Below are 26,394 nucleotides of genomic sequence, written 5' to 3'. Positions count from 1 at the left end.
AAAACGTCAGCCTGAACACCCCGAACCCCGCCTCGCCCACCTCCCCCTCCTCGGCGCCGCGGGACGAGAAGGAACGCGAGACCGCGCGAGACTCACGTGACACCGTGAGTTCGGGAAACTCGTCCGACAACGAGGCTGGCAGCGCCACCAGCAAAGATGGCGTCAGCGGCGGGAATAATGAGAACACACTCGGGGCCAAGCGGAGAGGCCCCAGAACTACCATAAAGGCAAAACAGTTGGAAACTTTAAAAGCAGCTTTCGCGGCCACACCCAAACCCACAAGGCACATACGGGAACAGTTAGCACAAGAGACGGGGCTGAACATGAGGGTTATACAGGTAAGGGAAACACTTCTCATCATTCTATCTCTCTCGTCTTCTTCACACCAATCTTACACACAAATCTATCTAAGATAATCCAAGGAAAAGCTTCCATGGTTTCAACCCAGGGACCTGGAAGCACGCTGGAGCCGTCCATGGATTACTTTTACACAGCAACGCCTTTAGATGTATGCCTCAACACCGTACACTAACGCCTTCTAGTTTCTCAGTGCTTAGTGTAGAGGATCACATGAAAGTGTTCGTGCCGCAAGGCTTACGTGACCCTCTATACTTAATACTGTAGTTAACCCACGGCCCGATGGTCTTCAGCGGCGCGGCACGGGGCATTGGGCAACAACTGAGTTGGAGCTTTAGATAAGCAACTCGGGCGCACGCGTGGTTTCCTCGGGGTAAGCTAGCGACACGACATTCCGTGTAGCGCTCCGGCGAGACGGTAAATCAGGCAGGAAACCGTCGTTTGACTCCATTTTCTTCCCGTCGGTGACTAAGTTAAAAAAGAATCACAAATGCGCAAGACAGATTGCGCCGCTGGAGGACTGAGGCGAACTTCAAGGCTTGATCGATGGGCTCATCTCCCGAGCAATATGACGGTAATTTCGGGCCGGTCTTCTGGGACGGGGGAGCAATTTGGCGGGAGTTGTGCTCTCGGTCGGACCCTTCTTGCCGCGGATTCGGCGCGGTCCTACAAGGCTTTGGTTAATAGCTTTTCAAATGGAGATTGATGGGTTAGGTGGGGAGGGGGGTAACCTGTGCAGACGGTCGGCTCAAGGTAAGTTAACTTCGTGTGTCCGCCGTCTGCCGATAGTCTGCCGGCGACAAGTAAGAAAACACAAAGAACAAATACACTCGGAGTAGTGGTTGCTGCTACCGTTACCTTGTCGTAAGGTCGTTCAAAAGTTAACTAGACGCAAAAGTCCTTAAAATGCCCTCTTTACATTCATCAAGGTTTAGACTGGCGGATGCGTCGTCTAGTGTCTATCTCCTATGCCACAACTTCGAATAGAACGCTAATTCTATGGAATAGAACCCTAATTCTATGGAATGTTCCAAGGAACCAGAGAACGACGTTCTATCGAACTTTAGTAATATATCAACTTTGGAAACGTACATTGTGATTCTTTGACTATATGTTTTGTTTGAATGGGGATTTTACTATTATGTGGAATATTTATTAGTTTGTTGCCGGGATTTTTTTATGTAACTAATAATGTGTATTTTTTATTTGCTACTCACTGTCAGTCCTGCCTTCTTATTTGGCGATTTTAAAAGTGAAGAAACAGGTGTAACCTGTGTGTATCATACAGCGCAGGCCGCATGTAGCGTTATGACATAAACACTTACAGCGTGGTGCCGTGTTCAGAGAGGCCAGCTCACATACACGCGAGCCGGGACATTATACCGCTCCCAGCATGTACGCCTACATAAAGAAGTTATCGCTTACTAATTCCACGGTGTGTAATAGCACTCTTACCTCCGCAGCGGGCGTCGCTTTCAGTCGCGCCGCGGCAGGCCTAGTCCTGCTGTTATTACACACACTCCGGCATAATGGGTCGTTATCGTGTTGCTAAAGGCTGGTAAAACTTCACTCACGCTCCCAGCATGGGCACGGGGATGTTGTGATAGAGCCTGTACGGTGGACGGAACGGTGGGAGGGTTGAGACAGGTTAGGTGATTGGAAGAACAGCGGGAGTTTTTGGTCATCCGGCCGGTGTGTATTTTTGGACACCTGAAGGACTCAGAAGGACAGGTGTTTGTTGGTTAAGGTGTTTTCATGGATGGAATGTTCGAGGATTAGTTGTTTGGTTGTTTGTTTATTTGTTTGGATAGCAAACAATGTACCTTAGAGCGTAGTAGAAACAGGAATCTTCGAAAGCAAGGTGTGGATACCTAGGATTCCTCAGAACTGGCCATGTAGAGCTTAATTCTTGATCAAAAGAATTACGTTCTCGATCAGCTAATAGCACTTGGTTTTCAATTCAACTCGGGTATCTTGTATCACTTGTTCCAGTGTCGCAATCAGTCCTGGTGAAATTTGACCCGTTGACTGAGCATATTTTCTGACTTTTGGAGTCAAAACTTTGCTGCAGTGATCGCAGTGAATGTCATACGACGCCCGTGTAGTGTTACCAGAAGACATAACACCGGTCTGTTCTCAGCACGCCCGCTTGTCTGTTGTGTTAGTTAGGGTTAGGGGGGAGGGAGACCGGGTCTGTTCTAGTCTCTACTAGACTAACTACCATGGCTATATATAGGAGAATATTTGCCAGAGGAGTTTGGCCGCCTTGTAGGTTTGATTGGCCTTCGGAGGGAAATAAACTACCTCCCCGCGGCCGGACTCCCTTGGCCAATTTTACTCTCTTTTTTGCTGAATTACTACGATCCGTATTCCCGTAGAAAGGCCTGGTGGAGGCTAGGTCTGTTCTCAGCACGCCTGCTTGTCTGTTGTGTTAGTCAGGGTTAGAGGGAGGAGAAGTGCCCTGGTGTCGTACCGGTGTTCGCTTTCATCACAACAGGTGGCGGCATGGCGGGACGCCCCCCCCCCTCCTTCCGGTCACGTACACACACGCGATACTTGGAAGTAGAACTTTTTCTTACCATTGCAACATTGAAGCCAAACTAGTATGCAGCATTGTAGTCGTAACCTTGATCCAAACTCAAAGTAGCTGTTTTCCGACATTGAGTCGACTCTACACAGCAGGAAGATGAGGAGAGAAAAAAAATATTTTCGACATGACCCTGAATTGGAACTTTTCATTGATATGCCATAGCTTAGAAACGATATTGCACTGAACAAAGACAACGGAATCGTATATACTGTACTGACAATCCGAACAAAATGAGACTGGGAACGCCCTATTGCGGCTTTTTTTGTGGTGGACGTTGGATCCAAAAGGAAAGAGCTAACCTTTAGCCTTATATTTTAGAAGTAACAAGCCGCTAGGTGGCCCAAAAATTTAATCATTTCGAGGTCTCATCAATACCTACCCACCTACCAAATATCAAGACAATCCATCAAGGCTTTATCAAGTTATCGTGTTTACAGACGGACGCGGACGACACACACACACACACACACACACACACACACACACACACACACACTCACTCACACACACACACACGAACGCCTCTGACAACATAACCTTCTTGGCGAAGTTAAAAAAAAACATGTTGTGAGTGAGAAAGGGGGCAAGACAGTTAACACGTGCCATGTCCGTATTTCCCATCGGCAGTGAAGTTGGTTTATTTGATCAGCTGGCAGCCAGCGAAGGTCAGCGAAGGTCAAGTGCTCGACACCGTTCGTATCGGCCGGGGGGGCGAATGTGGTGCTAAGTTTATTTTGATAGCCGGAGGAAGTGGTGAGAAATGTGAATCGTTGACACCTTGTAAGGATTTGCTCCTTCCGTAGTTACCGTGTGTAAGTTGCATGTTGCGTTTGTTTTTGGATCTCAGCACCCTTTTTAGCTGCATCGAGGTTCTCTTCTGTCTTCAATCCAACGTAGGCACAACTTGAAATTCAAAGAGACCCTGGATAAAACTTGGCATGGACGCCACCTGTTTCTTTGGAGCGATTTCCAACTTAGAACTTTACAAGTCTATCCCAGAATATGTCTTGAGTTTACACATGCAATGCAGAGTCATTTTTACAAAATTTCATGCACATTCACCTGCCTTTAAATTTCACCTATCACTTGAAAGCCTGAGCTTTGTTCAGTGTGATGATATCGTTACTTTTGCCACACAACACATACAGTTCTAGAGAATACTATCATGAAAGTTAATCTGTGTTGGGAGTTACATGTTTAAAGGTAACGCTTAATTTTGTTCCAACACAAAAAGTTCTCTCACCTAGAGCTTATCACTCTAGTCTTCCTCAGTAGACCGACCCAGTGAGGCTTGCCACGTGGCTTCTAGAGATTATAAACTCTGAAAATGTTGAAGATTTCGTGCATATTGTGTGTTTCCAAATAAAAGTGACCAAGACTCTATAAAATTCAATTACATTCTTCGGGGAGATATCCAATACAGTATTCAAATAGGGAAATGCATTAAAGAATATTTCAATCTAAGAGACTACATGTTAGAGAATAGTTAAACCTCTATTGTTACCACTGATATATATTCTGTACGTAATTTGCCACGTACATATATTCTTTACGTAGGATGAAGTTACCCATATACGTATTTAACTTTGATAGATCTTTAGTTGTAGAAGATCATACTAAAGTCTCTGTACTTTTTGTTGTGTCAATAAAGAATCTCTGTATCCCCGAGGACTGTCCTGTGTGAACCACTTAACCTCCACCCCGCAGCTGGCATGTCTACGCGTCCCCGAGGTTCCTCCAGGGGTTTAACGGTTTGTTTTTATAGAGATGTCCGTATCGGGAGGAGTTTTCAACAGCGCCAATCGTTTGGATGCGGTGCTAAGCGCCCGTGACACGTTGCGGTGCACTCTGTCGGCCCCGGGGGATTATGGGTAGGGCTTATCAAGTGTCCTCGTAAATCTGATTGTTTTTTGTGTTCTTTTTATCAGTCCTTGGGTTGTTGAAAATGGTATCATCATCAACACTGAATCTCTTCTCCGTGTTGTTTTTTGATGTAGATAATCTTTATGGTTTTTTAAAGAGACTAAACTTTATGGTTACATAAACTTTAAATCACTTAACTGTCGCCAGAAAGTGCTCCCTGAGTGTTTGCTTTAGCGAAAGTTTTGCCACATAACGTTGAAGCCTTGTGACATGTAAGTTCAGTTTATGAAGTTGATCAACGGGCCAGCTCCTGGCACAGGCACGTACGTAGGCAGATATAGTAAACAGTGTAATGTACACTAGCTTTCTGCATTCATCCGACATGCCAAAGTACTTTGTGTTTTTAAATCCTGATCTACAACAAGTTGTCAGAACTTATTTGCAGAGTTGTAAGTTGTATACTTCTGTTGCTAGCATGCTGCATTCTTCTGTACAGTATGTTCTCGTGTTTCTGTGTTTAATAAACTTTCTTTCTTTCTGATCTCCGAGACCAAAGTGCTTCTCCGTGAGTTTTCGGTGTTCCTTGTGTTGCACAGCCAAAGTCAGGGTGTAGGACTTGGCACGGCGCCACTAATGTCAAACAAAGTCGTTGGAGGCCAGAAACTTTCCTCTTGGAAAGTGGGTTGTCCACTCCCTGAAACCACGACTGGAAGGCACGATTATCAGTGTCGTCCCGAGATGCTGGAAGTATAAAACATTTAAAGTCACTCTGGACGACTCCTAGCTTCCACCAGGCCTTCCTAGAGGGTTATAGGTAGATAGTACGATTCGGCAAAATAGTCTAGGGCCAATATTTATTTGCCAGGGGAGTTAGTAGTGGTATTAAAGGGCAACATTTTACCTTGACGGGAATATGAACTCTATTTCTTAGTATTTGGCCAAATTTTACTATTTTCTAACCAACGTTGTTTATAATAGTCTACTGGAGGTATAAACCGCAACCTTTAAAAAATTTTAACTATGCTATAGTTCAGGTGTTGGAATAGGAAAAGCTATCACATCCTATCAGTGTCGTCGCGAGTTGTTGTAAGTATAAACCCAGATTATCGTCCAGTCCTCCCGGCCCGGGCAGACAGCCCCGCCGGTATCGGGCCGACTCACCTTTCCCCCGTCTCGCCCCGGCTTGACCCCCGACCCGCCGCTTTGATGTCGCCGCCGGGCGGGAAGCCCCCGATTCGTTCCGGCGTGGCCCGACCCCCTATCGCGCCGCTACACGGAGGGGAGGGCGCCGTTCCGCTAAATCAGGCCGAGGCGGGCTGACAACCGCGCTGACCGCGGAGGCACGGTAACAGGTGGCTGCACTTAACCACCAAAACTACCCAGACCTCATGGTCTTAAATCTTGATTCTCAGGACCGGACAGTGTTCTCACAAGACAAGAGTTTCTAGCACTTTACTTAACCACGAAAACTCACCAGACCTCCCGGTCTTAAATCCTTCTTGTGTTTGTTCTCTAAGACATCTCACAAGACATTAGGAGTTTCTCAGAGTTTCTAGGACTCTCCAGTTAGGTTTTACTTAACCATAAAAACTCATTAGACCTCCTGGTCTTACATCTTCTTCTCAGAACAGGACAGTGTTCTTAAAAGACATCTCACAAGACATTAGAAGGCCTTCTGCTATTAAGTTATTCTTTGAGAGCAAGACCGTGTACTTTAAGATGCCCCCCAAGACCCGATCGACACATAGAAATTCTTAAACTTTTGGTAGTCCATCAACATGTGTTATGCACCAATTCATACTAACACGTCAGAATAATGAAGGCAAGCAAAGAGACGCTTGATTGACACTTCTTTTACTACAGTTTTATTTCGTCTTTACTCACTTTGCCCGAAAATTGTAACCTTATCCAGTAAGCTTCCACCTCGAGCTTTCTTCTCTTTCTATCACCTTTTATTCCTTCCTTCCACATCATTTTCCGACACCGTACCTGCCAGACTATCCCTCTCCCCAGTCATGTCTCTCCAACACTCGACCCTCTCCATCCAAACACTACAGACAGGTTCAGGACAACATTATGGTGACCCGACATTATCGTAACCCAGTCCGCTCCTTGCCCTGTAGCCCTTCTGCCGACCCCTGGGCGTGTTATGTTGTCTGTCACGTGCTTCTCTGCCCTTGACCCTGGCCTTATTACAACCACATACTATTCTTCGACTCTTAGAACGCGTTTGTTATCAGGTAGAAAGGTGATCTTCACTAGTCACCATAGCCTGGTTACCAGACCTATTTTAGCTCCCGGAACTATATCCTTTCCTGTAGTCTCGGGAGCTAAAATTGGTCTCGTAACCAGACTAGATCTTTTGGTGCCAAAGTCGTAACCAACCTTGTGGTCTTGCAAGTGTCTCACAAAGTTCATATGTTTTGTTAGTGCTGTGGCAATGTCTAGAGAGGTGGCTATTGAAAATGGGAGCAGGCTTTCGCTAAATAAGACAGTATCCAAGCCCAGGCTATGCCTAAAACACATGTTTAAAGAATCAAGCCAAGTTGCTCTTTCTAGTAAAAACTAAAGATCCCATAGCCGAGGGATGCTTTCTACTAACATCTCTGAATTGTATAATTCGAGAAACGGGTCCAGAGTAGTGTACAATCCTGATTGGCAGGTTATCTTATAAAATTCAGACCTTACGTTTTAGTTTTTATGTCGTGTATGCCTCGATTTCAAAGGTATTCCAAAGTTTCGGCGAGATCGCGATTTATTGACGGGAATTTATGGCAGTTGGCTCACCCTGGCCGGCGCAGGGGCTGCCGGGATTCGTCACGGCCTGGCTGTAGTGAGATCGTCTTACAACCCGGGCAGAGTTCGGGTCGGAGTCGGGAGGGGCTTGTGGGCACATTGCCGACACGGGCGTACCCCACATCTACGTATTGTCGCGACTCTAAAATAAGATTAAAAGGCCAGATTCTTCTAGAAGTACTCCGTGTTGGATAACCAGTCAGTTTCAGATCGTTTACACAAATACTGACTTACAAAAGTACCTTACTTTCGTTTCGTGATTGAGTTTCGAGCCTTTCTTAGCTTACAAATAAGATCTGTAAAAATGCTGTAAGAATCCCATGCTGAGATAGCAATTTGCTAGGTCATGTACACCGGTACTAAATTAAAACAGCTCTGGAAAGTATACAAAAACATGCCTATCGCAACGGACATGATTCTTAAATCAAAAGGGATACAAAAATACGTCAATCGCAAGAACGTTAAAGAAAGAAGAAAGACATATGTCTAGATAAAGTAGTACAACAAGATAGGGGCAACTTTTGAGCCAAGAACTTGTGAAGTTAAAGCTGATGAAGAAAAGAAAGGATGACAAAAGAGACGGAACCAAAAGATGTCAGGACATTTTTCCAGAATGCCGTGAACTTCTCGGACAGAAAAAAAACGGATGAGACCTTTCGGAGAGAGGGGGACAGAGAGATAACCCGGGCGTGTCTTTTGCGGGCGAACTTTTATTTTCTCCACCGTAACCCAAATGTTGGCATTCGGCTGATGGGAGCGCGCGAAACCGCGTTGGACACAGTCACGGTGCCGGGCCCTGACACCGGCACCCCTGCTCCCCGCCGCGGCGCCCCTCCCTGCCTAGCCTCTACCCAGGCTTGGGGAGGCGGCTGGAAAGAGTACAAATCGGCCAAATAGAGAAATAAGCATGCCAAGGGAGTTTGTCCGTTGAGAGAACAGTTCGCCGCACCCCAAGATATAAGATAGAGATTAGTGGACTTCAAAGAAATGGCGACTCCCGACATGCTTGGGGTGCGGCGAACTGTTCTCTCAACGGACAGACTCCCTTGGCATGCTTATTTCTCTATTTGCCCGATTTCGACTCTTTCCAGCTGCCTCCCCAAGCCTGGTAGAGTGCGGCGAACTGTTCTCTCAACGGACAAACTCCCAAGTTTATTTTTCTATTTGGCCGATTTCGACTCTTTCCATCCGCCTCCCCAAGCCTGGTAGAGGCTACTGCCTGCCGCCTCCCCAAGCCTGGTAGAGGCTACTCCCTGCCGGCTCACGGTCAGCCGCTGCGCAAACAACACGCCGCCCAATCCGTCACGCCCGGCCCGGCCCCTATCTCCTTTCTCCACGAGCCAGGATGATTGACAGGTGAGTAGGACGGCTGATGCCCGGCCAGACATCGTGGCGCGGCGGTGGGTCTGTCCGTCCGTCTCGCCCGGCCCGTCACCTGAAGGGCGGGAAGTCAGGTTCCGCGGGTCAGGTGTCGTCTGCAACCACGTCAATCAAACTGCAGCGAGACTCAAAAGTTACATCTGCACTCTTTGTCATTCTCTGTCAGTCTGTGAGCAGGCAGAAGCTGGAGCAAGCTTTCTACTAGCTTTATAAGGTGGATGCAGTACGTACGCTTTTTCCATTCCCCCTATCCTTACCTACATGTACATCACTCAAAAGTTACATCTGCGCTCTCTGTCATTCTGTGACCAGGCCCCCTGTCTGTTCTGAGTTTTCTAGCTTCTCTAGCTTTATCTGGTGTATCCTAATGAAAGTATCATTTATCTCTTGTAAAATACATCCTATCTTTCAGTATTTCTTTCTTCATTCTTTACTTCAGGTTGAAAAACTCATTATTTATGCTCAGGTCTTTCCATTTCTACTGAAAGTTAGATTTGCACTTTCTGTGACATGTGAGTTTTGAGTTTGCTACTAGCTTTATCATACTCGATGTTAGTATTATATATAAGGTATACCAAATACTTCAAACGCGTATCTGGTGGATGACGTACATGGGGTACTTACCTTTAATACTAGAAAGTGTCGTCTAGCTCTTGTAGAATATATGTCCTTTTTTCAGAACTTGAGCTCTTTCATTTCACATACTTTATTTACAACACTTAAAAGTTACATCTTCACTCTGTAACCAGTCAGACACGCTCACGTGCACCCCCACTCATTTAGTAACACTTTCTCTCACTCTCTCACTCTATCTTTCACTCACTCAATCACTGTCTCACTGTCTGACCTACTCTCCTACCCAACTACCTGTTCTGTCATTTGATAGGCATCTTAATGTACTCTCCAAGCAGAGGTTTAGGCTACAGCGTATTTTTGACGTGTTTTATGCATTTTATGAGGATTTCGTTTTTGTTCTGGTCTATTTTTTAAGCCAACCGAACTTCGAGTGGCAAAATACTAACTGCCTGGAGAATTATACAACCTGGCCAATTTGATACTGTCTTGCAAAAAAGATCTGTTTGTAGATTAATCTTAATGATAACAAATTTGCTGTGCTGACAGTTTTATTTAAAGATCCTTTCATTATTCAGGGTTGTCCAGAAAAACGACAATTAATGGTCCTCTTCCTCAGCTTTTGGAACAAGAAATTGGACTTTAATAGCGGACTAGACATTTCTTAACAGAAAATCTTAATGTGGGGTAATAATTCTCCCATTTCTGCGCTAATCTCCCCTAGGCATCATTAGTTCGTGTCCTGCGTTATCTTTAGTCCGTCTTTTAAACCCCAACACGCGGAAATAAAGCCCATTTCCTGCTGCCTGTTTTTTTTTTTTTTCTAACCGTAGATAGAATCCAGTGTTAGTTTATGATCCGCCTCAGCGACTAGCGAGACAGTGACTTCTGAAAGTATGATATACTCCTTTCACACTGGGTCTAGGCTAGCCTTGTTACCAAACCTATTACAGCTCCCGAGTCCTACATCATCTCCACAAATAGGCTGTAGGACTCGGGAGCTATAATAGGTTTGGTAAACAGGCTAGGTGTAGGCGAGCAAAAATTTGACAGGTCGCTCGATTAATTTATACCCTTATTTCTATGCCCAACTTCTTTTCATTTGCTCGGTATATTTGTTTCAGACCTTCGTAGTTCAGAGTTTACACGTCTTCTGTTTTTTTTTTCATCTACGTTTTCCCCAAACGCCTCGCCCAACACCTACCAGCGAACCTCCATACATCTACTTGGAGCTGACAACCACGGTGCAACCAGGCCTACATTACGCATGCGCGGCTTCCAGGCTCCCCTCTTCCCCCCGGCACTCGGCTCGGCTCAGGCCGGCTCCGGGCTCGGCTGAGTGGAAACGTTTAATAACCGTTTTCGGCTACATTAGCGGCGGGAGAAACAATACCCGTCCCGTCGGACCGCATTAGCGCCCGGGTGAGCGGGTACAGGCAGGCGGTGTCGGGTGCAGGGAGGGAGTAGCGTTTCTGCCAAATCGTACTGAATAAATAGTCTCTACCAGGCTTCAGGAGATGGCTGAAAGAGTAGAAATTGGCCAAATAGAGAGATAACATGCCTAGGGAGTTGGTCCGCTAGAGAGTACATTTTGGCGCACGCGAGGCTACTGAATACTAGTAAATGGGTATCAGAATAGAACGTTCCCGATCGAACACGTCGAACATGTTCTATTTCGAACACCCCCGTCAAAATCAGCGTTTGAAGGCGTTCGAAATAGAACAGGGGGTTCGACGCGTTCGATCAAAACGTTCTACACGCCAAGACGTCTCGCGATGGTTTTCAAGAGGAAATATATTTTATTCAGGACAGCAAATTACTAAAAGAATTGACGAAACAATGAGATGATTACAATGATACTCAATTGTATTCTACGTTCTTATATCTTATGTATACATTGCTGTCGTGCTTCGAGAAACACTACAGAGATGGTAATATGAATTCTAATACGAATCAAAATGCACGACAGTTGTGTACACTGTAATGTTCCGACACCACCGCTCCCTCATTCTTCCATCCACCCATCCGAGAAGAAAACTCCAAAACGAGACCCTGAGGTCCCACCCCGGTGTTCCCGGCTGACGCACGGGGTAGCGTAACTGCGATACTGTATTCAGCGCGGCTAATGTCCCCTGAAACATTTATTAAATGCTTCCCCCCTTTTGATGTGATAATAGATCAGGGAGCGGCGCAGGGAGCGCCTCCGCCGCATGCAGAATCCGCCGAGAGGTGGGAGGGGGGCACGCTCAGGCCATGTGCCACGGTCCTGCCGACACACAGGACCGCTAGTGCTTACTAATGGTGTCCTTATACACTGGTCCATGCATACTGGAGACGTTCTAAGCTACTGTGTAGTACATATAAGTGCATTGAGGTTACGAAGACTCAAAGTGTGACAGAACGTGTCGTCCTGTTGGTGTACTACATTGGTACTGTTAATGGCACAATAATATTATCTACTAGTGTCAACAGACTATACCCCTAGTGCTTACTAATGTGATCCATGCATACGGAAGACGCTTTAAGCTATATAACGTTACAACTAGGCTACGAAGACTCAAAGTGTGACAGAACGTGCCGTCCTGTTGGTGTACCACATTGGTGCTGTCCTTGGTACTACTGGTACAATCATATCATCTACTAGTGCCTACAGACTGTATCGTTGGTGCGTATTAATATTGTCCTTCTACCACTAGTCCTTGCATACTAAGGGCAGGCAAGCTAATGTTACAAATATGAGCTGTGGGTTTGTGTGTCTGTTTGTCCGGACTGAGTAGGTTGGCAGTTTAAACATGTGGGTTGGGAAGATTGACAGGCAGAATGACAAGAGGTTAGAGGTCTTAGAATTTGGACGTAGGCCCACAGCACAAATTACTAGAAGTTAACGTGGGGGAATTTAGGAAACCGAGAATTGTGTTGTGATGTGTCTACGAGCTCTTATACGTGTACGTTGGTGATGATCATTAGTATGACAGGCACAGTTTGTATCATCCTCCCATCGTGGCTAAGATCATGAATGAAGTTATTGATTCCCGCCGCAGTCCCCCTGTCGTCGCCGGTCCATTGACATTGTCGTGAGAGGCAGACAAACGGCGTGTTACCTGCGCGAGCCGTCAACCCGCCCGGAATATATGTGGTGGTACCGGCTAATGATGGCATCAAGATCTATACCACAATTTAGACTTGTACCGGCCGGTAGAAGGAACAGTGGCGGTGTCACGAACACGGTACCGGGACGCGACTGCAATTCAAGGACATCCTTTGCACTAGGCAGCGATCCTTGGGCGACCAGAATATTGGACCCTTGATTTTCTAATAAGAGTGTGATACACAATGCAAAAGTCTGATTTAAAAGTCAACAAAACATACTAAACAACACTGAACCCTTGACTTTATAATAGGGGTATGATGCACAGTGCAAAAGCCTAATTTAAAAGTCACCAAACCAATCAAACAACACGTAAAGAAAACCTTCGTTATCTCTGAACTTCGGTGAGTGACCTGTCAAATTTCTGGTCGCTCAGCAGTCGCCCAGTGGTCGCAGACTCCAGTGAAGAAGGAAGAGGCGACGCGACTGCAATCCTTAAGTGACTTTATAGTGTCTCGGACACGAGTTGTTAGCGATGGGGTCTTTTAAGGTTGAACTCAGAAACGTGGAGAGGAGGGGGACATCTTTCAGCTCAGGTTCTTTACTCAAGCTGATTGAAAGACTGGAAGGGGGGCTAAGAAGGGAGTTCAGTAAAGCAGTAACTACTAAAGTAATACAAAAAGCAGTTACTCAAGCAACTGGATATGATTTTGGAATATGATTTTTCACTTCATTTGCATACCAATCAATTGTTTGTGCTTATAAACCTGCATTTCTCCTCTGGTCTCCCAGTCACTGACGAAAGCTAGTGGATACTAGCTGAAACGTCTGACCGTTTCCACAACCATAACCAGTTGCTTGAGTAACTGCTTTTTGGCGTATCGTATTACCTGGATGTCTAACCTTCATCGACGTACTAAAGTAAAAAAAAAAACTGGTCGTAGAGGAATAAAGACGCGAGTAGTTGGTTTTTATCATCATTCAAGGAGGTTTATAAAGATGAAGACTGGGTAAGGAAGTGTTGGTGTATTTAGACATCAGATTGTATCTGGAGCACACAGCAACAGCACATTGAAAAAGGGAAAGTGATAGGAAAATAAAGTGACGAAAAGAATAAACATTAAAAGTTGTCATATGTGAATGTAGAGATGTTTGGAAGCCGTAATATTATACATGTAGTTGTATTCGAATGCGGAAACAATTAAAATAGTGGTGGCACAATGAAGGTTAGTAGTGTTGAACCTATGTTGACGGCACTACTAAGCATAAACAAAAGCACAAATGTACACAAAATAAGCCAGACTAAAAACGAAACGGTTGGAACTTGTGTTATAATATATATGTAGTCATATTCAAATGCGGAGACAATTAAAAACATAGTAGTGGTTAAAGAACTTATGTTGACGACACTACTAAACAAATACAAATCGAAGTACAAATGTACACAAAATAATAGCTTATAACTGAATACGAAACGGTGGGAACTTGTACATGTATTGAGAGTCCTGCCCAAGTTGTATTATGAAGACTGGCTTGGAAGTGTTAGTGTATTTAGACGTCATACCTATCGTTTTCATGTTTTTCCTCTTCTTCCATCAAATGTATAATAAGAGTTGTAGTATTTGGTCTTGTTCTTCCCGACTATTCCGTCCGGTTTTTGAGATTCCTGCCCAGTCCTGAGACTGACCCCGTGACCCGACCGCCGGTACAACCCGCGCCGACCCGAGGTGTGTCCTGATCCCGGCCTTCCCGCGGATTATCGCCCCTAATCCCCGCTCCTGAATTATTCACCGCCTCTTCTGTCAGGACAGCCAGCGCTTTCAGGCCAACAAATGGACCAGAAGAAAGGGAGTGATGTGGAGAAATGCGTCCCCGGATTGAGGGGGGAGGTCTAGGATGAACTTTCCCCGGTGTGCACTGAAGGAAAAGTTGTGTACGCCAAAAAGCAGTCGTTACTCAAGCAACTGGATGTGATTTTAGAAACGGTCAGACTTTTCAGCTAGTATCCACTAGCTTTCGTCAGTGACTGGGAGACCAGAGGATAAATGCAGGTTTAAAATCATATCCAGTTGCTTGAGTAACTGCTTTTTGGCGTATCGTATTACCTGGATGTCTAAGTGTGTAGATTCTGCCCTGACTCTCTCGAACGGCTCTGATGTGGTGTAGTGAGTCTGTAGACACGTTGTTCGGAGATTAGTGATGTTATCTTGGGTTTCTGATTGGTTTGGCTGAACTTATAGCCAACAGTGTACAACCGGCCAGGGCGTTTAAGGTCAATGTTACTACATGGTTATAATTACATGTATATAGCTAGTCAGACATCTAATTCACGTTACTTAATATTTGGTTCACTCTCACTCACTCACTCATACATGTCATGCATTCTTCGTTTTTCTTTCCGATCTCTTTCTCTCTTTTTCTCTTTTCCTTCCCTCCTTTGTCTCTGTCTCTCTCCCTGTGTGTGTGTGTGTGTGTGTCCGTCTGTCTGTACGTGTGTGTGTGCTTGTGTGTATGTGTGTGTGTGTTTGTGTGTGTGTGTGCTTTTTGTGTGTGTGTATGTGTGTGTGTGTGTGTGTGTGTGTGTGTGTGTGTGTATGTATGTATGTATGTGTGCGTGTGTCTGTCTGTCTGTCTGTGCCCCAGACGCATTTCGTCCTCAGCCTTCCCGCCAAGCCCATCCACACAAAGCGCCGTCGTTTCGCTGCCAGCACGCGCACAGCGGTCTGCCCGAACATCCACGGCCATGTAGTATTTAACGCTCTTTACGTTATGATCCGTTCGGAGGGAAGCCGTCGGTCTCAGCCTATGCATTGCAGATGAGGATCTGTGGTCCCAGGTGGGGCTTCGGCAGCCGGGATGCGGAATAACCACTCTCGCCTCCGCCACGTGGGCATCTTCTCTCTAACAATCTCCAACATGCAGACTCTTGTCAACATCCGTGCGATGGAAATTTACAGCAAATTCCTGCCATTTTTGCAGTCAGTAAATGACTCTGGTTGAGTTTCCTTCATCGTCGCTTCTCTCTAACAATCTCCACCATGCAGGCTCTTGTCAACATCCGTGGGATGAAAATTTCATTTGATTTATTCGTATTTGATTTATACGCAACAATCATAAAAACAAATTTCATGAAACATAAACAACCAAAAAAATTAACTTGCAGGGTGAAGGAAAAAGCCAGGGTGGATTGTGTGTTTTTAAGAAAAACAAAATGGTCGAAATTGACAAATTATGCACATAATGGCTTTCAAGAGTAGCTAGCTGACTTAAGTTTCACAAACACGACACTGTCGTAGCAAATATCCAAATTTCTGGTATGTTTGCAGCTATTAAATGGATCTGGTTGAGTTTTATTCATCGTTGCCTCTCGTGAAGGCGAAGGACGAATAGTTTACATCTTGACAAATAACTGTGTTAAATGTTATTGCTATAGAAGGCACGTGTTCATGGCAGAGCATTGAGCATACTTGCTATATTCAAATCTCTCTGTCAAAACCAGATTGCTGCCTTGACACTCCGATGCAACATATCTTGGGCACATTGCCATGCACGACTGTTAGTCCTGTATATTACGTTAGAACGACAAAAATATATCGGCCAACAATTGCTTTCAATCTTTACCAACATTGTTGACGCTGTGTCTTGATGCGAAGCAGTTGGAACTAGTCTGATGTTTTCATTGTAAACAGGCGGATTTCGTGGATTTTTTAATGATTGACTGATAGGAGCTTAATCGTTTTTTAATTCCCAGAATCCCTGGCGCTGTTGCGTCATCCCCGCTATGGGAGTCGCTGGCGGCCATCTTGGATTACTGACTCTATATCTGTGATCTGTCCCCAAGTCAACATTTAGCAGTGTCTTTTGTTGTAGCGATTTATAATTCTTGGCCATAACGAAATGCGTCTACACACCTCAGGGCTGCTATGTATTGTATTATCGTGAGGTACTTGTGTGAATGTCGTTAAACACAAGTGTGCGCGAATAACATGCGTTTTACAAAATATCACTTGTGACAAGCATGGTTTTACACGTGCACGAAGTTGGCCACTTTTTTTACTTTTGTCATATATCGTATAAAATCATTTTTTTCAAGTGCTCCCGCCTAGAAAATAAAGTAAAAAGTAATGTTAAGAGATTATTCAATTACTAGTATGCTCCAGAAATGACATATACTATTAATATTTTCCTGTCCGGAAGTAAAAGCTTTTATATATGCAATATTCCTTTCTTCCATTGCAGAAAACAGTTCATAACAACAAACTTTTTCCCCGAATAGAAAGTGTTTTATCTGGAACAGAAGCCGATTACATCCGAGCCGTTTCCACATCCCCAGCTCCAGCCGTGCGTAACCGCGCCTACATTCCACATTCATTTCTACTCTTGTGGTAAACAGTTCCTCACAACAAACTTTTCCAAGAATTTCTAAGTAGAAAAGAAAGTGTTTTTATCTGGAACAGAAGCCGATTATATCCAAGCCGTTTCCAACATCCCCAGCTCCAGCCGTGCGTAACTGGCGCGCGTATCCAGCCCGGGAGCTATTCCCCTCGGCTCCTGCCGCCGGCTCGGAACGCTCATGTTCTATTAAATGCTTCTGGATGCTGGGAGGCCCCAGCGTATGCATTACAAATGACTCTGACGCCTCGCGCCAGCCGAGATCGATATCCCCGTCGCCGGCGGATCGCTCTGGACTCGGACCCCGAGATTACTGATGTAATGGGAATCGATCGTCCTGCCCAGCAACGAAAACGATCTCCCGCCAAAAATAAAAAAAAGTCGTCCGACTTTAGTTGTTTTATCGACTGGCAGGAGAATTTGTGTCAACCTCCTATCAGGTTTCTGAAGTGAAGAAAAAAATGGATTTTTGGAATACTTTCTGTGAGAATTTGCGAAATGATCGTCCTGCCCAGCAACGAAAACGATCTCCCGCCAAAAATAAAAAAAACGTCGTTCGACTTTAGTTGTTTTTTCGGCTGGCAGGAGAATTTGTGTCAACTTTCTGTCAGGTTTCTGAAACGAAGGAGAAATTGGATTTTCGGGATACTTTCTATGAGAATTTGCGAAACGATCGTCCTGTCCAGCAACGAAAACGATCTCCCGCCAAAAATTGAAAAAAAAATGTAAAAAGTCGTTTTTTTTCAGTTGGCGGGAAAATTTGTGCCAACTTTCTGTCATGTTACGTATAGGAAGACGCTATTGGGTTTCAATTTCTTTAAGAATTTGTGAACAGATCATCTTGCCTAGCAACGAAAACGATATCCCGCCATTTTTAAGTCACCTGGCAGTTTATGAAGTTCCCGCCAAAAAGGAAAAGTCGTCTGACTTAGTTGTTCTATCGCTTGACTCGAAGAACTTGTGTCAACTTTTCGTTATGTTATTGGAGTGAAGAAGAAATGCCTTTTTCTTTTGTAGAGAATATATGAACTTCGACTTCGACTGAGTTGTATGGCGAGGGAATGCCTGAATTAGTTTTTTCTTCGTTTACAATTTGGCGCGCGAAATTATATCGCTTTCTAATTTTTATCATCAAAACAGTCGTTTTACATAAGTTGACAGCAGTATGTACATGCTTGTTACGTCACAGCCATATATGGAATCTAGAAATCAAAATCTTTCCCTGGAGAAAATAACTTGGCGGAAGAGATGCAGATTTATGGTTTCCATGGCAATCTGCACGAGATGTCGTCTGATTTACCTCAGCGCGTTCGTTCTTCCTCCCTCCCTCTAGATCGTCTGACAGGCTTTCAACACGTCGCACACTAAAGGGGTGGTGACGCAAAATTCTGTTTCTGTCGCGCTCGTATCCCGACTTTGTTCCCTGGGAATCGATCCCAGGACTCCTGGTATCCCTCGCCCGCCTACATCGAAGCTTGACCCCGGGTCCCGCGAGAGCGCCGTCGGCGCGGCGCTGGAATATCAAGAAGGGAGGGCCGAGACGGGCCCGGAATGGGAATGAGCAGGAGAGGTCTCCCGGGTCCCCTTCCCCTCGCCCCTAATCACTCTAGGACTGGATAGGGCATCCATTCTGTGATAGACCACGGCTTGATAAATGAACTACCGGCCGGCCCGCTAATGCCCGGGCTGCCGAGCTGTAGATCTTACCCAGAGTTAGGGGCCGGGAGAGAGAGACTGAGAGCGCCGTCGCAAAAAGGCACTATCGCATCCAGTACTGTACTTCTCTATGCCAGAATTGGTTAGCGTTAGGATCAGGCACGGTTTTGGATTGTTTCTGCGTATCCAAGAAGGTAGATTTGCTCCAAATGCACTGTTCTGGATACGCGTGGACTATGCAGAACCGTGTCTGACCTTGGTTCTCGATCAAGCGCGGTTCTGGATACGCGCTTTCGACGGACTCTTGCTCTGTGTGTGTGCCGCGCGTGTTTGTGTTTGTGTGTGTGTGTGTGTGTGTGTGTGTGTGTGAGTTTGCGCGTGTGTGTGTGTGTGTGTGTGTGTGTGTGTGTGTGTGTGTGTGTGTGTCGTCCTCCCCTCCTCCTCCCCTCCCTCCCTCCTCTCCTCCCTTTCTCTCTCTCCCTTTTCTCTCTCTCTCTCTCCCTCTCTCTCTCCCTCTCTCTCTCTCAGTCTCCCCGTGTTCGGAATGCTTCTATCGCTCCGTACATGTCACGTCGCCGCACGCATGCGTGTCCGGTGGAATCGTTGCCCGCGCCCGTGCGGAATGTGCCGCCAGTTTTTATAATCGGTTCTGAGTGTTTTTAGAGCACATTTTAATGATGCGCTCAGGTGGCGGCCCGGTGTCGGTAATGTCGGGATCGGCGGTACATCGCGAGATGTGATCGCAGAGCGGGGACAGTTTTATGTTTATGTCCTCATGTCATCTACGGATGTCTTCTCTCTTTCTTCATTTTCTTCTTTCAGTGAATCTTTGCTTTCCTTTTTGTATAATTTTGTTCATTCGTATCTCGCTGTTGTTCCTAATTCTTTCTATGTGCGCCTATCTTGTTGGGTCTTTTTAGTTATTTTCTTCGTCGATTGTGACAATGCTTCTCAAATATGATCTACCATCCATCGTGCGCTACTATCACTATCTACACCCGCCGATATATATGCGTATATGTTCATATCCCATACTGTAGGATCTTTTGATATAAAGTAGTGGAATGTAGGCTTAGTGCCCAATGTTGTGCACAATATAGAACCAGTGATAGCCTTCGTTGTATATCCGGCATTTTATCACAGCACAGCATTTTATTATGCCAAGCTAATTTATAGTTAAGATACTTGTAGTTTTATTCGTGTATCTTAAGTGTTTTTCATGTTTTTACCTGGATATGGGGCACGGGTTTGAGGTAAACAAATAAACAAACATATCTTCTAGTTCCCCTTCCCTATATAATAAGTAAGTCCAGGACGAGGCATTTTATTGTGCCAAGGTAATTTATAGGTAAGACATACAGGTAGTTTTGTCCGTGTGTTTTTAGCAATTTTACATGCTTTTGCTTGGATGTGGGGCACGACCTTAAGGTAGATAAATAAATAAATAAACAAACACATATCTCCTAGTTTCCCTTCCCTACATGATAAGTAAGTCTACATGATAAGGCAGCCTTGCTCGTCAGCAGCGCCGGGGCCTCCCACTCCGCGTTCCGCACGTCTAAATTAATAGCGGTGCCAGGAATCGGCGTACCGTCAATTTTACGCTAGATTTGCTTTCCGCCGGTGTTCGGCACGGAGCGCGGCGGCGTCTCCGAGATGGTAGCCTCGGTGCCAGGCCGCTTCCAGGGCTCACTAGAGAGGCCAGCTCTTCTGTATCTGTATCTGTATCTGTATCTGTATGGCCGGTATAACCGCCCATCGGCGTAACACACCAGCTTCGCAGGCACTCGGCCCGGCGGCAGCTGGGACATTGCACCGATCGACTTGTTACACCTAACCTTTGAACATCTAACTCTAGACATTGTTTAAAGCTATCTATTGACAATGCCCCTTCGGCTTCAGTGCTAGCATTCCCCTTGAAAATTTTGTTCTACCTCGGATGAGGCGAAATATTCTTGGGGCATTGTTTGTCTCAGCGTGGAGGTCCATGGTCTCAGAGTCTAGGATCTGCCCTGTGTAGGTCCTGGAGCCGAGTTTAGGCCCTGGGAACAGCATGGATTGTAGGCTATACGGAATGGCGGTGTTAGAGTGACGCGAACCGAGCTGTAACAAACGGGCCTGCCCACGCCTCGGAGCCGGGGATTCTTTATTCTCATTTCTACAATCGTCAGTTTGAAGGATCTAGGAAACAGTGTTACGGGAAAAGTCTTGCAAGGAGGGAAGAGTAGACCGTGGGTCTAAATAACTGGGTGTACTTTATTAAAAAAAAATGCAGTGAATTTACATATTTTGAATTGCTACAAATTACATGTGCACTTGTTAAGGTGCTTCATTGTAGAGTTACTTATATACCACAGTTTACTACAGTAAGTAAGGATGAACCTGATTATGTAATATCTCCGACTGGAGACACACTAACTAGCATCGTAAATGTTAGGGAGACAACTGTGTCGTAATAACCGCATAAAAGTATAAATATCTGAACATTTACGGTGATGAGGGTAGTTATACAGACCTGCTTCGTTCCACTATAGCCTATTTTGATGTGAATCTGTGAAGAAGAGGTTTTTGTTTCGATATCTTTCTGTACACTGTCGCACCAAGCAGCCGATCTCGTTACCTCACTACTTCGCTACTTTTTGTATGACGTAACCGATTACGTTGCCATGGTGATTTCCTGCTGAGTGACAGCTTGTCTGGTATTACATCTCAGCTTATCTGACGTCACAGTCAAGATTTAAAATCCAATTCAACTGAGCATGGAATTACTGGTATATGGGGGGGGGGCACTCTGTCTATGGGTCCAGACATATACATTGCGAACCGAGGGCATTTTTAGGGTAGTCGTGTACGTGCCCATCTTGACGGGGTCTCCCCAGAAATTCTTAGGGGAGAGGTGTACGTTCTCTCCCTAATCGGCTGATTCAAAATCAGCAAATTTTCATGAAAGTAGTAAGAGAAAACCCTAAATTTGAACATTTTGGGAGAGGTGCCAGGATTTCAGGGAGAGGGGGAGCACTCTTGCTTCATTGCTTGAGGAGAGCCCTGCAAGATTTTTTAAATAGGAAAATGTTGTCTTAGATCCTTGTCGGCAGTTGGTTCTGCCAAAGTCCTGCTTGAAATTTCTCCCATACCAAAATCGCAACGGTGATTGCGAACGCGCCGTGTATAGCGATGGATTGATTTTGTACAACCATACGGCAGTTTGCTTGTTGTGGTTCTCTTTCTATCCTGGCCTTGTACATACTTAAGTTTAGTTTTCAGTTTATCTATTTCACCAGCAGTCACACTCAGGTACATAACAACCTGTTTTCAGGCAATGCTGGGTTTACAAAGCACGAATAACAGATTATACAATATACCTACCGTCACTACACTGTTCACAGCTTGCTTATTCTTACTCTCCAAGCAGAGGTTTGGGTTTTGGGGTATTTTTAGCGTGTTTTTAGGCTTTTTTATCGGTTTTCTTTTTTTTTTTTGTGCACTGGAATTTTTCTTTCACCCTCCAGTGCAAAACAGAAACTCCGATAAAAAAGCCCCAAAACACACTAAAAATACCCCAAAACCCAAACCTCTGCTTGGAGAGTAGCTTATTCTGACCAGGCCATATTCCCGGCGCGAGTTTTACACGCCGCGGATTTCTTTTATTCCCGAGCCGGTTTTTCTCTGCCCGGTGTTTTGTGTTCCTTTGTAAAGCGGGCGCGAAGTTTGACGACCTGCATGCGCCGCCTCCATAACGACGTTTTTATGCATCGTTCGTTCCTTTAGTGTCGGCCGGACGGGGAGTCAGTAAAGTCGTCCTGATGTGCAGTTGGGGGGATATAAAATCATAGCGCGCTGCTCTCCCGGTCACACCGCCACAAATTATAGTCTACAGCTTTCTTTATAAGTCCCCGACATCAAGAGTTACGTCGTTATTGAAACATGATTTAGAGGAACTCGTCTTAGATCTCATAACTTCTGACATAATCTTCTTCTGTCGTTATTTGTAGATACTAAAAACGAAGCTCATGATGTGAATATATTCTGTCAAAAATGACAGATGTTTTACTCATTAACACGTACACGCGTACTTATATGATGTCTGGCGCTAACCTTAAGTTAACGAGAACTCGCAAGGTAAATCTTGTATTCAGACTTAAACTTGATCACGCCATGAAAATGACCCATAACCCCAAAACACGGACTTACTCTACAGTCGTATGGTAAAGTTAATCCATAGGAAATGTTTTAGGACGCTTCTCCGTTGTTTACATGCGTACACGAGGCTATATGTATGTGATTTGGTGTGTTCAGGAAAACCTTTATGTACGGGATGACACTTCTTAATCTGCGTATCAAAACTAAAGTATAACTGGTTTGGATCATTCGAGTTGTCTTCTGACTTCAGTCTGTAGATAATGACTGAAAATGCACCATAGTCTATATTGACGCTAAAAATAAGTTTAGGTATTAGGTTAGGTTTAGGTTACTGCTCGACGTGTAGTAACGGCATAAGTCCAGTCCGCTAAAGCCTTTTTTATTAGAAATAAATACAGGTTCTAGCCACTTTCTAACAAAAACTCAAATTCCATACTATACCACATCGTGTACTTTTAGAAGACCCACACTGGCACACAATTCCTTCTTGAGGCTAGAATAGCTTTTTTGATATGCAGTATTAAGTTCAGCACCAGCACTTCTGAAGATAATCATAAAAGAAAAATGACCTAAAACCGCCTTACTGCTTTCCTGCTGCCGTGTGTATCGATTTCCGCCCGGCGCGGCCCCCGACCCGGGATATAAAGTTTTATCGCCCGAGCGCCCATTCTGCAAATCACCGCCACCTACCAAAGGTCGGCCGTGCCATACGCGCAGGCACAGGCGGGGACGCTCCCTGATGGGCGCTATAGCGGGCTGGACTATGTCAGTTTGCTGTTTCATAGATATATAGATATAGTTTTTTTATGGAGTAACACAGAAACCTACAGGACACAGTGGTGGGCAACTCTAGCAGGTTTGTAATCTTAGTCCCTCCACTGAGAATAGAGGGTACATACAATGTTGGTGTGTTACGCTGAAAGGCGGTTATACCGGCTATACAGATACAGAATGGTAAATAATAATACCTAAATAATAATACCTAATCAACAAAGTATAATACACAATAAAACAACAGAGTACAAAACAGGATAATAGTTTCGAATTCTGCATATCAAATTGTCCTTGGAAATGCTTTCTAAAGGTTTAGCGAACTCTACCAAAGGTCGGCCGTGCCATACGCGCCGGCACAGGCGGGGACGCTCCCTGGTGGGCGCTCAGGTGGGCTGGACTAACTACATTTCCTGTTTCTTGTTCTTTTTTTTTTTCAACATGCAAAAAATACAATACATAGTGGTGACGCACTCAAGCAATATGCTTATATTCACGTCACCACTAGACATAAAATAAAAATTGCATCACAAAACATGGTTATCGTCCAGGTAACAAGAGAGCAGAGTTTAGCTATTGAGATAAAGATTCCTGTTTTGGGGATAATAGTTGTGAATTCTGCATATCAAAAACACAGTTATAGCCTTTAATGTTGTCCACAGAAACACTTTTTAAAGGCTTTGCGAACTCTAGATATGTTGTAATGTATCTAGTCTACAGACAAAATTGCAGTCAGTTTCAGCTCAAGTAGGCTGGCTTATCTACATTTCCTGTTTCTGGGATCATAGGTCTGAATTCTGTATATCAAAAACACAGTTTTAGCCTTTAATGTTGTCTAGAGTAACGCTTTTTTAAAAGGCTTTGGGAACGTATGTTTTACTATATCAATTCAACAGACCAAAAACGAAGTTTCAGACTTAAATTCTGTCGATCAGCCGTCCTCAAAAAGGTATAGCGGACATCAATTTTATTCGTATCTTTCAATTCTACAGACAATTAAGAAACTTAAACTTAGGTTAAGCCTTAAATATTGTCCAGAAGTTTCTTTGATTTGAAAAAGTATCATCTTGTTATGACAAGAAGTTGGTTTACCATATGACTAAGGCGATTGACAGGACGGTCATACTCCTGTCAGTAGTGCAAATTTTTTACACTATTGACAGGCATATGATCCTGTCAATAGCCATCACTTCCCATATAAACTTAGCAACAGAGTTGTTTCTCCAAGACTACTGATGACGTCGTAGCGCCACGGTTGTCTGGAGCCCAGCGACCGTGGTGCAGAATCTTTAACACTAAACTCTTCATGGCCGGTTTTAGAACCGAGCCTGTGCGGCTTACTTCCGGACCGTCGCACACCGTTACACGAGATTTTACGTCATGTCGTAAAACGGGACGTTGGTGCTGAATTACGGCAGCTCGGCTAAAGGAAGGAAAAACTGTCGTAAAGGAAGCATCAGTTGGAAATGGCGGCTGAGTCGCGCTGGTGGAAGCGGTAGTAGCTTACCGTTAGTCCATGCGTCACCCACCATCAAATGGACATAAAACAACGTAAATATTTCTGCCGGCCTGTCGGAGCGGCTATCTTTGAGAGGGAAAGAACCGAAAGTGGCAGGCCCATTCAGGGGCAAAATGAGAGGGAACTCCGCGGAGGGTCGTTTAGACCGTGATGATAGCCTATCTCCGCGGAGTGGATGGCTATAGCCCCCGAGTGAATGGCCTTATTTGCGTGGGCATATGGAAAACGCGACGAGGCTCATTCCTACACATATCTACCCTGCTCCAGTTCTTATCCTTATATTTTCCCTACGTAGAAATCAAGAACCACACAGGGAATAGAATCAGCATCACCAAAACTCACGTACAGTACTACTGAGGGTAGGTTTAAATCCAGCCCAATGTACACTCCGTGCCCGTACCGAAGTACGTGTGTTGTGGAAAACCCGCGCTGCCGCACGAACGCACGTTCTCGGCGTGAGAAACGGCGGAACAGACGGTCGTTTGACGACGTTCGGAGGTGTTGTTATCGTCTGGAGGGTGTAAAAGTCGTCTGGTTGTTTCTGGAGAGAGATATTGCTCTGGTAAACGGATTACAGCTATGTCTGCTGCGATGCCGCATGTTGATAATTAACAATGCCCATCTCAACATGTGTATTCTACATCAGTAACAGACGAGAAGTCAAACCTATTACTAGGAAGTTTTAGAACTCGTGTTTTAGATCAGTATTACAAGTCCCGATAATATATGTACTTTCAAACTACTACTGTTTTTCTTATTTGTATGCCAGTACGTAGTCCGATAGGGCAAGGAAGAACATTATTCATCTACCTAAATATACATCTATCTACATGTATCTATATTTCTTAATAACATTCTAATTGATTGGTTATCTATATCTATATAATTGAATATTTAAGACCTCCATATTATCTATTTCCAGCATCGTTTGCCTTTGGTTAAGAAGTTGATGAAAATCAAAACTTTAGAATTAATGCGTATTGGCACGACATTTAAGGGGGACATTTCAGCTGGTCAAGCCGTATAAAAAGGTAGCCGTCAAAGTAGTAGCGATCTACTATTTATCGTTAGGTAGAAGTCTTAAGAAAAGGATACCTAACTCTGGGATTGGTCTCGAAGATACAGTCGTCAATAATTCCGTTCTTGTATTGTCCCCCAAACCGCATTTTTTAAAGATTTTAAGCTGGATATTAGATGAACAGGAATAGAGCGCTGTCCTTGGTGCTGAAACGCTGGTTATTGGGTATAGTCTGGCCTCCATTGGATTTA

General features: G+C 44.7%; 1 protein-coding gene across 1 annotated transcript in view; it reads left to right on the top strand.

Annotated features, from left to right (window-relative positions):
• The window catches only part of LOC109471481 (LIM/homeobox protein Lhx5-like), a 118,882-nt gene that overhangs the window by 42,018 nt on the left and 50,470 nt on the right, over window positions 1–26,394 (top strand). The window contains 1 exon segment of the mRNA XM_019770812.1: window positions 1–338. This exon segment is cut by the window's left edge and continues 72 nt beyond it. Coding sequence (XP_019626371.1) covers window positions 1–338 — 338 coding nt within the window.

The sequence above is a fragment of the Branchiostoma belcheri genome, unplaced genomic scaffold (assembly GCF_001625305.1).
Source record: "Branchiostoma belcheri isolate BF01 breed outbred unplaced genomic scaffold, Haploidv18h27 scaffold25, whole genome shotgun sequence".
Taxonomy (NCBI): Eukaryota; Metazoa; Chordata; class Leptocardii; order Amphioxiformes; family Branchiostomatidae; genus Branchiostoma; species Branchiostoma belcheri.
Note: the sequence above shows the minus strand (reverse complement) of the source record. Positions and strands in the feature narration are given on the sequence as shown.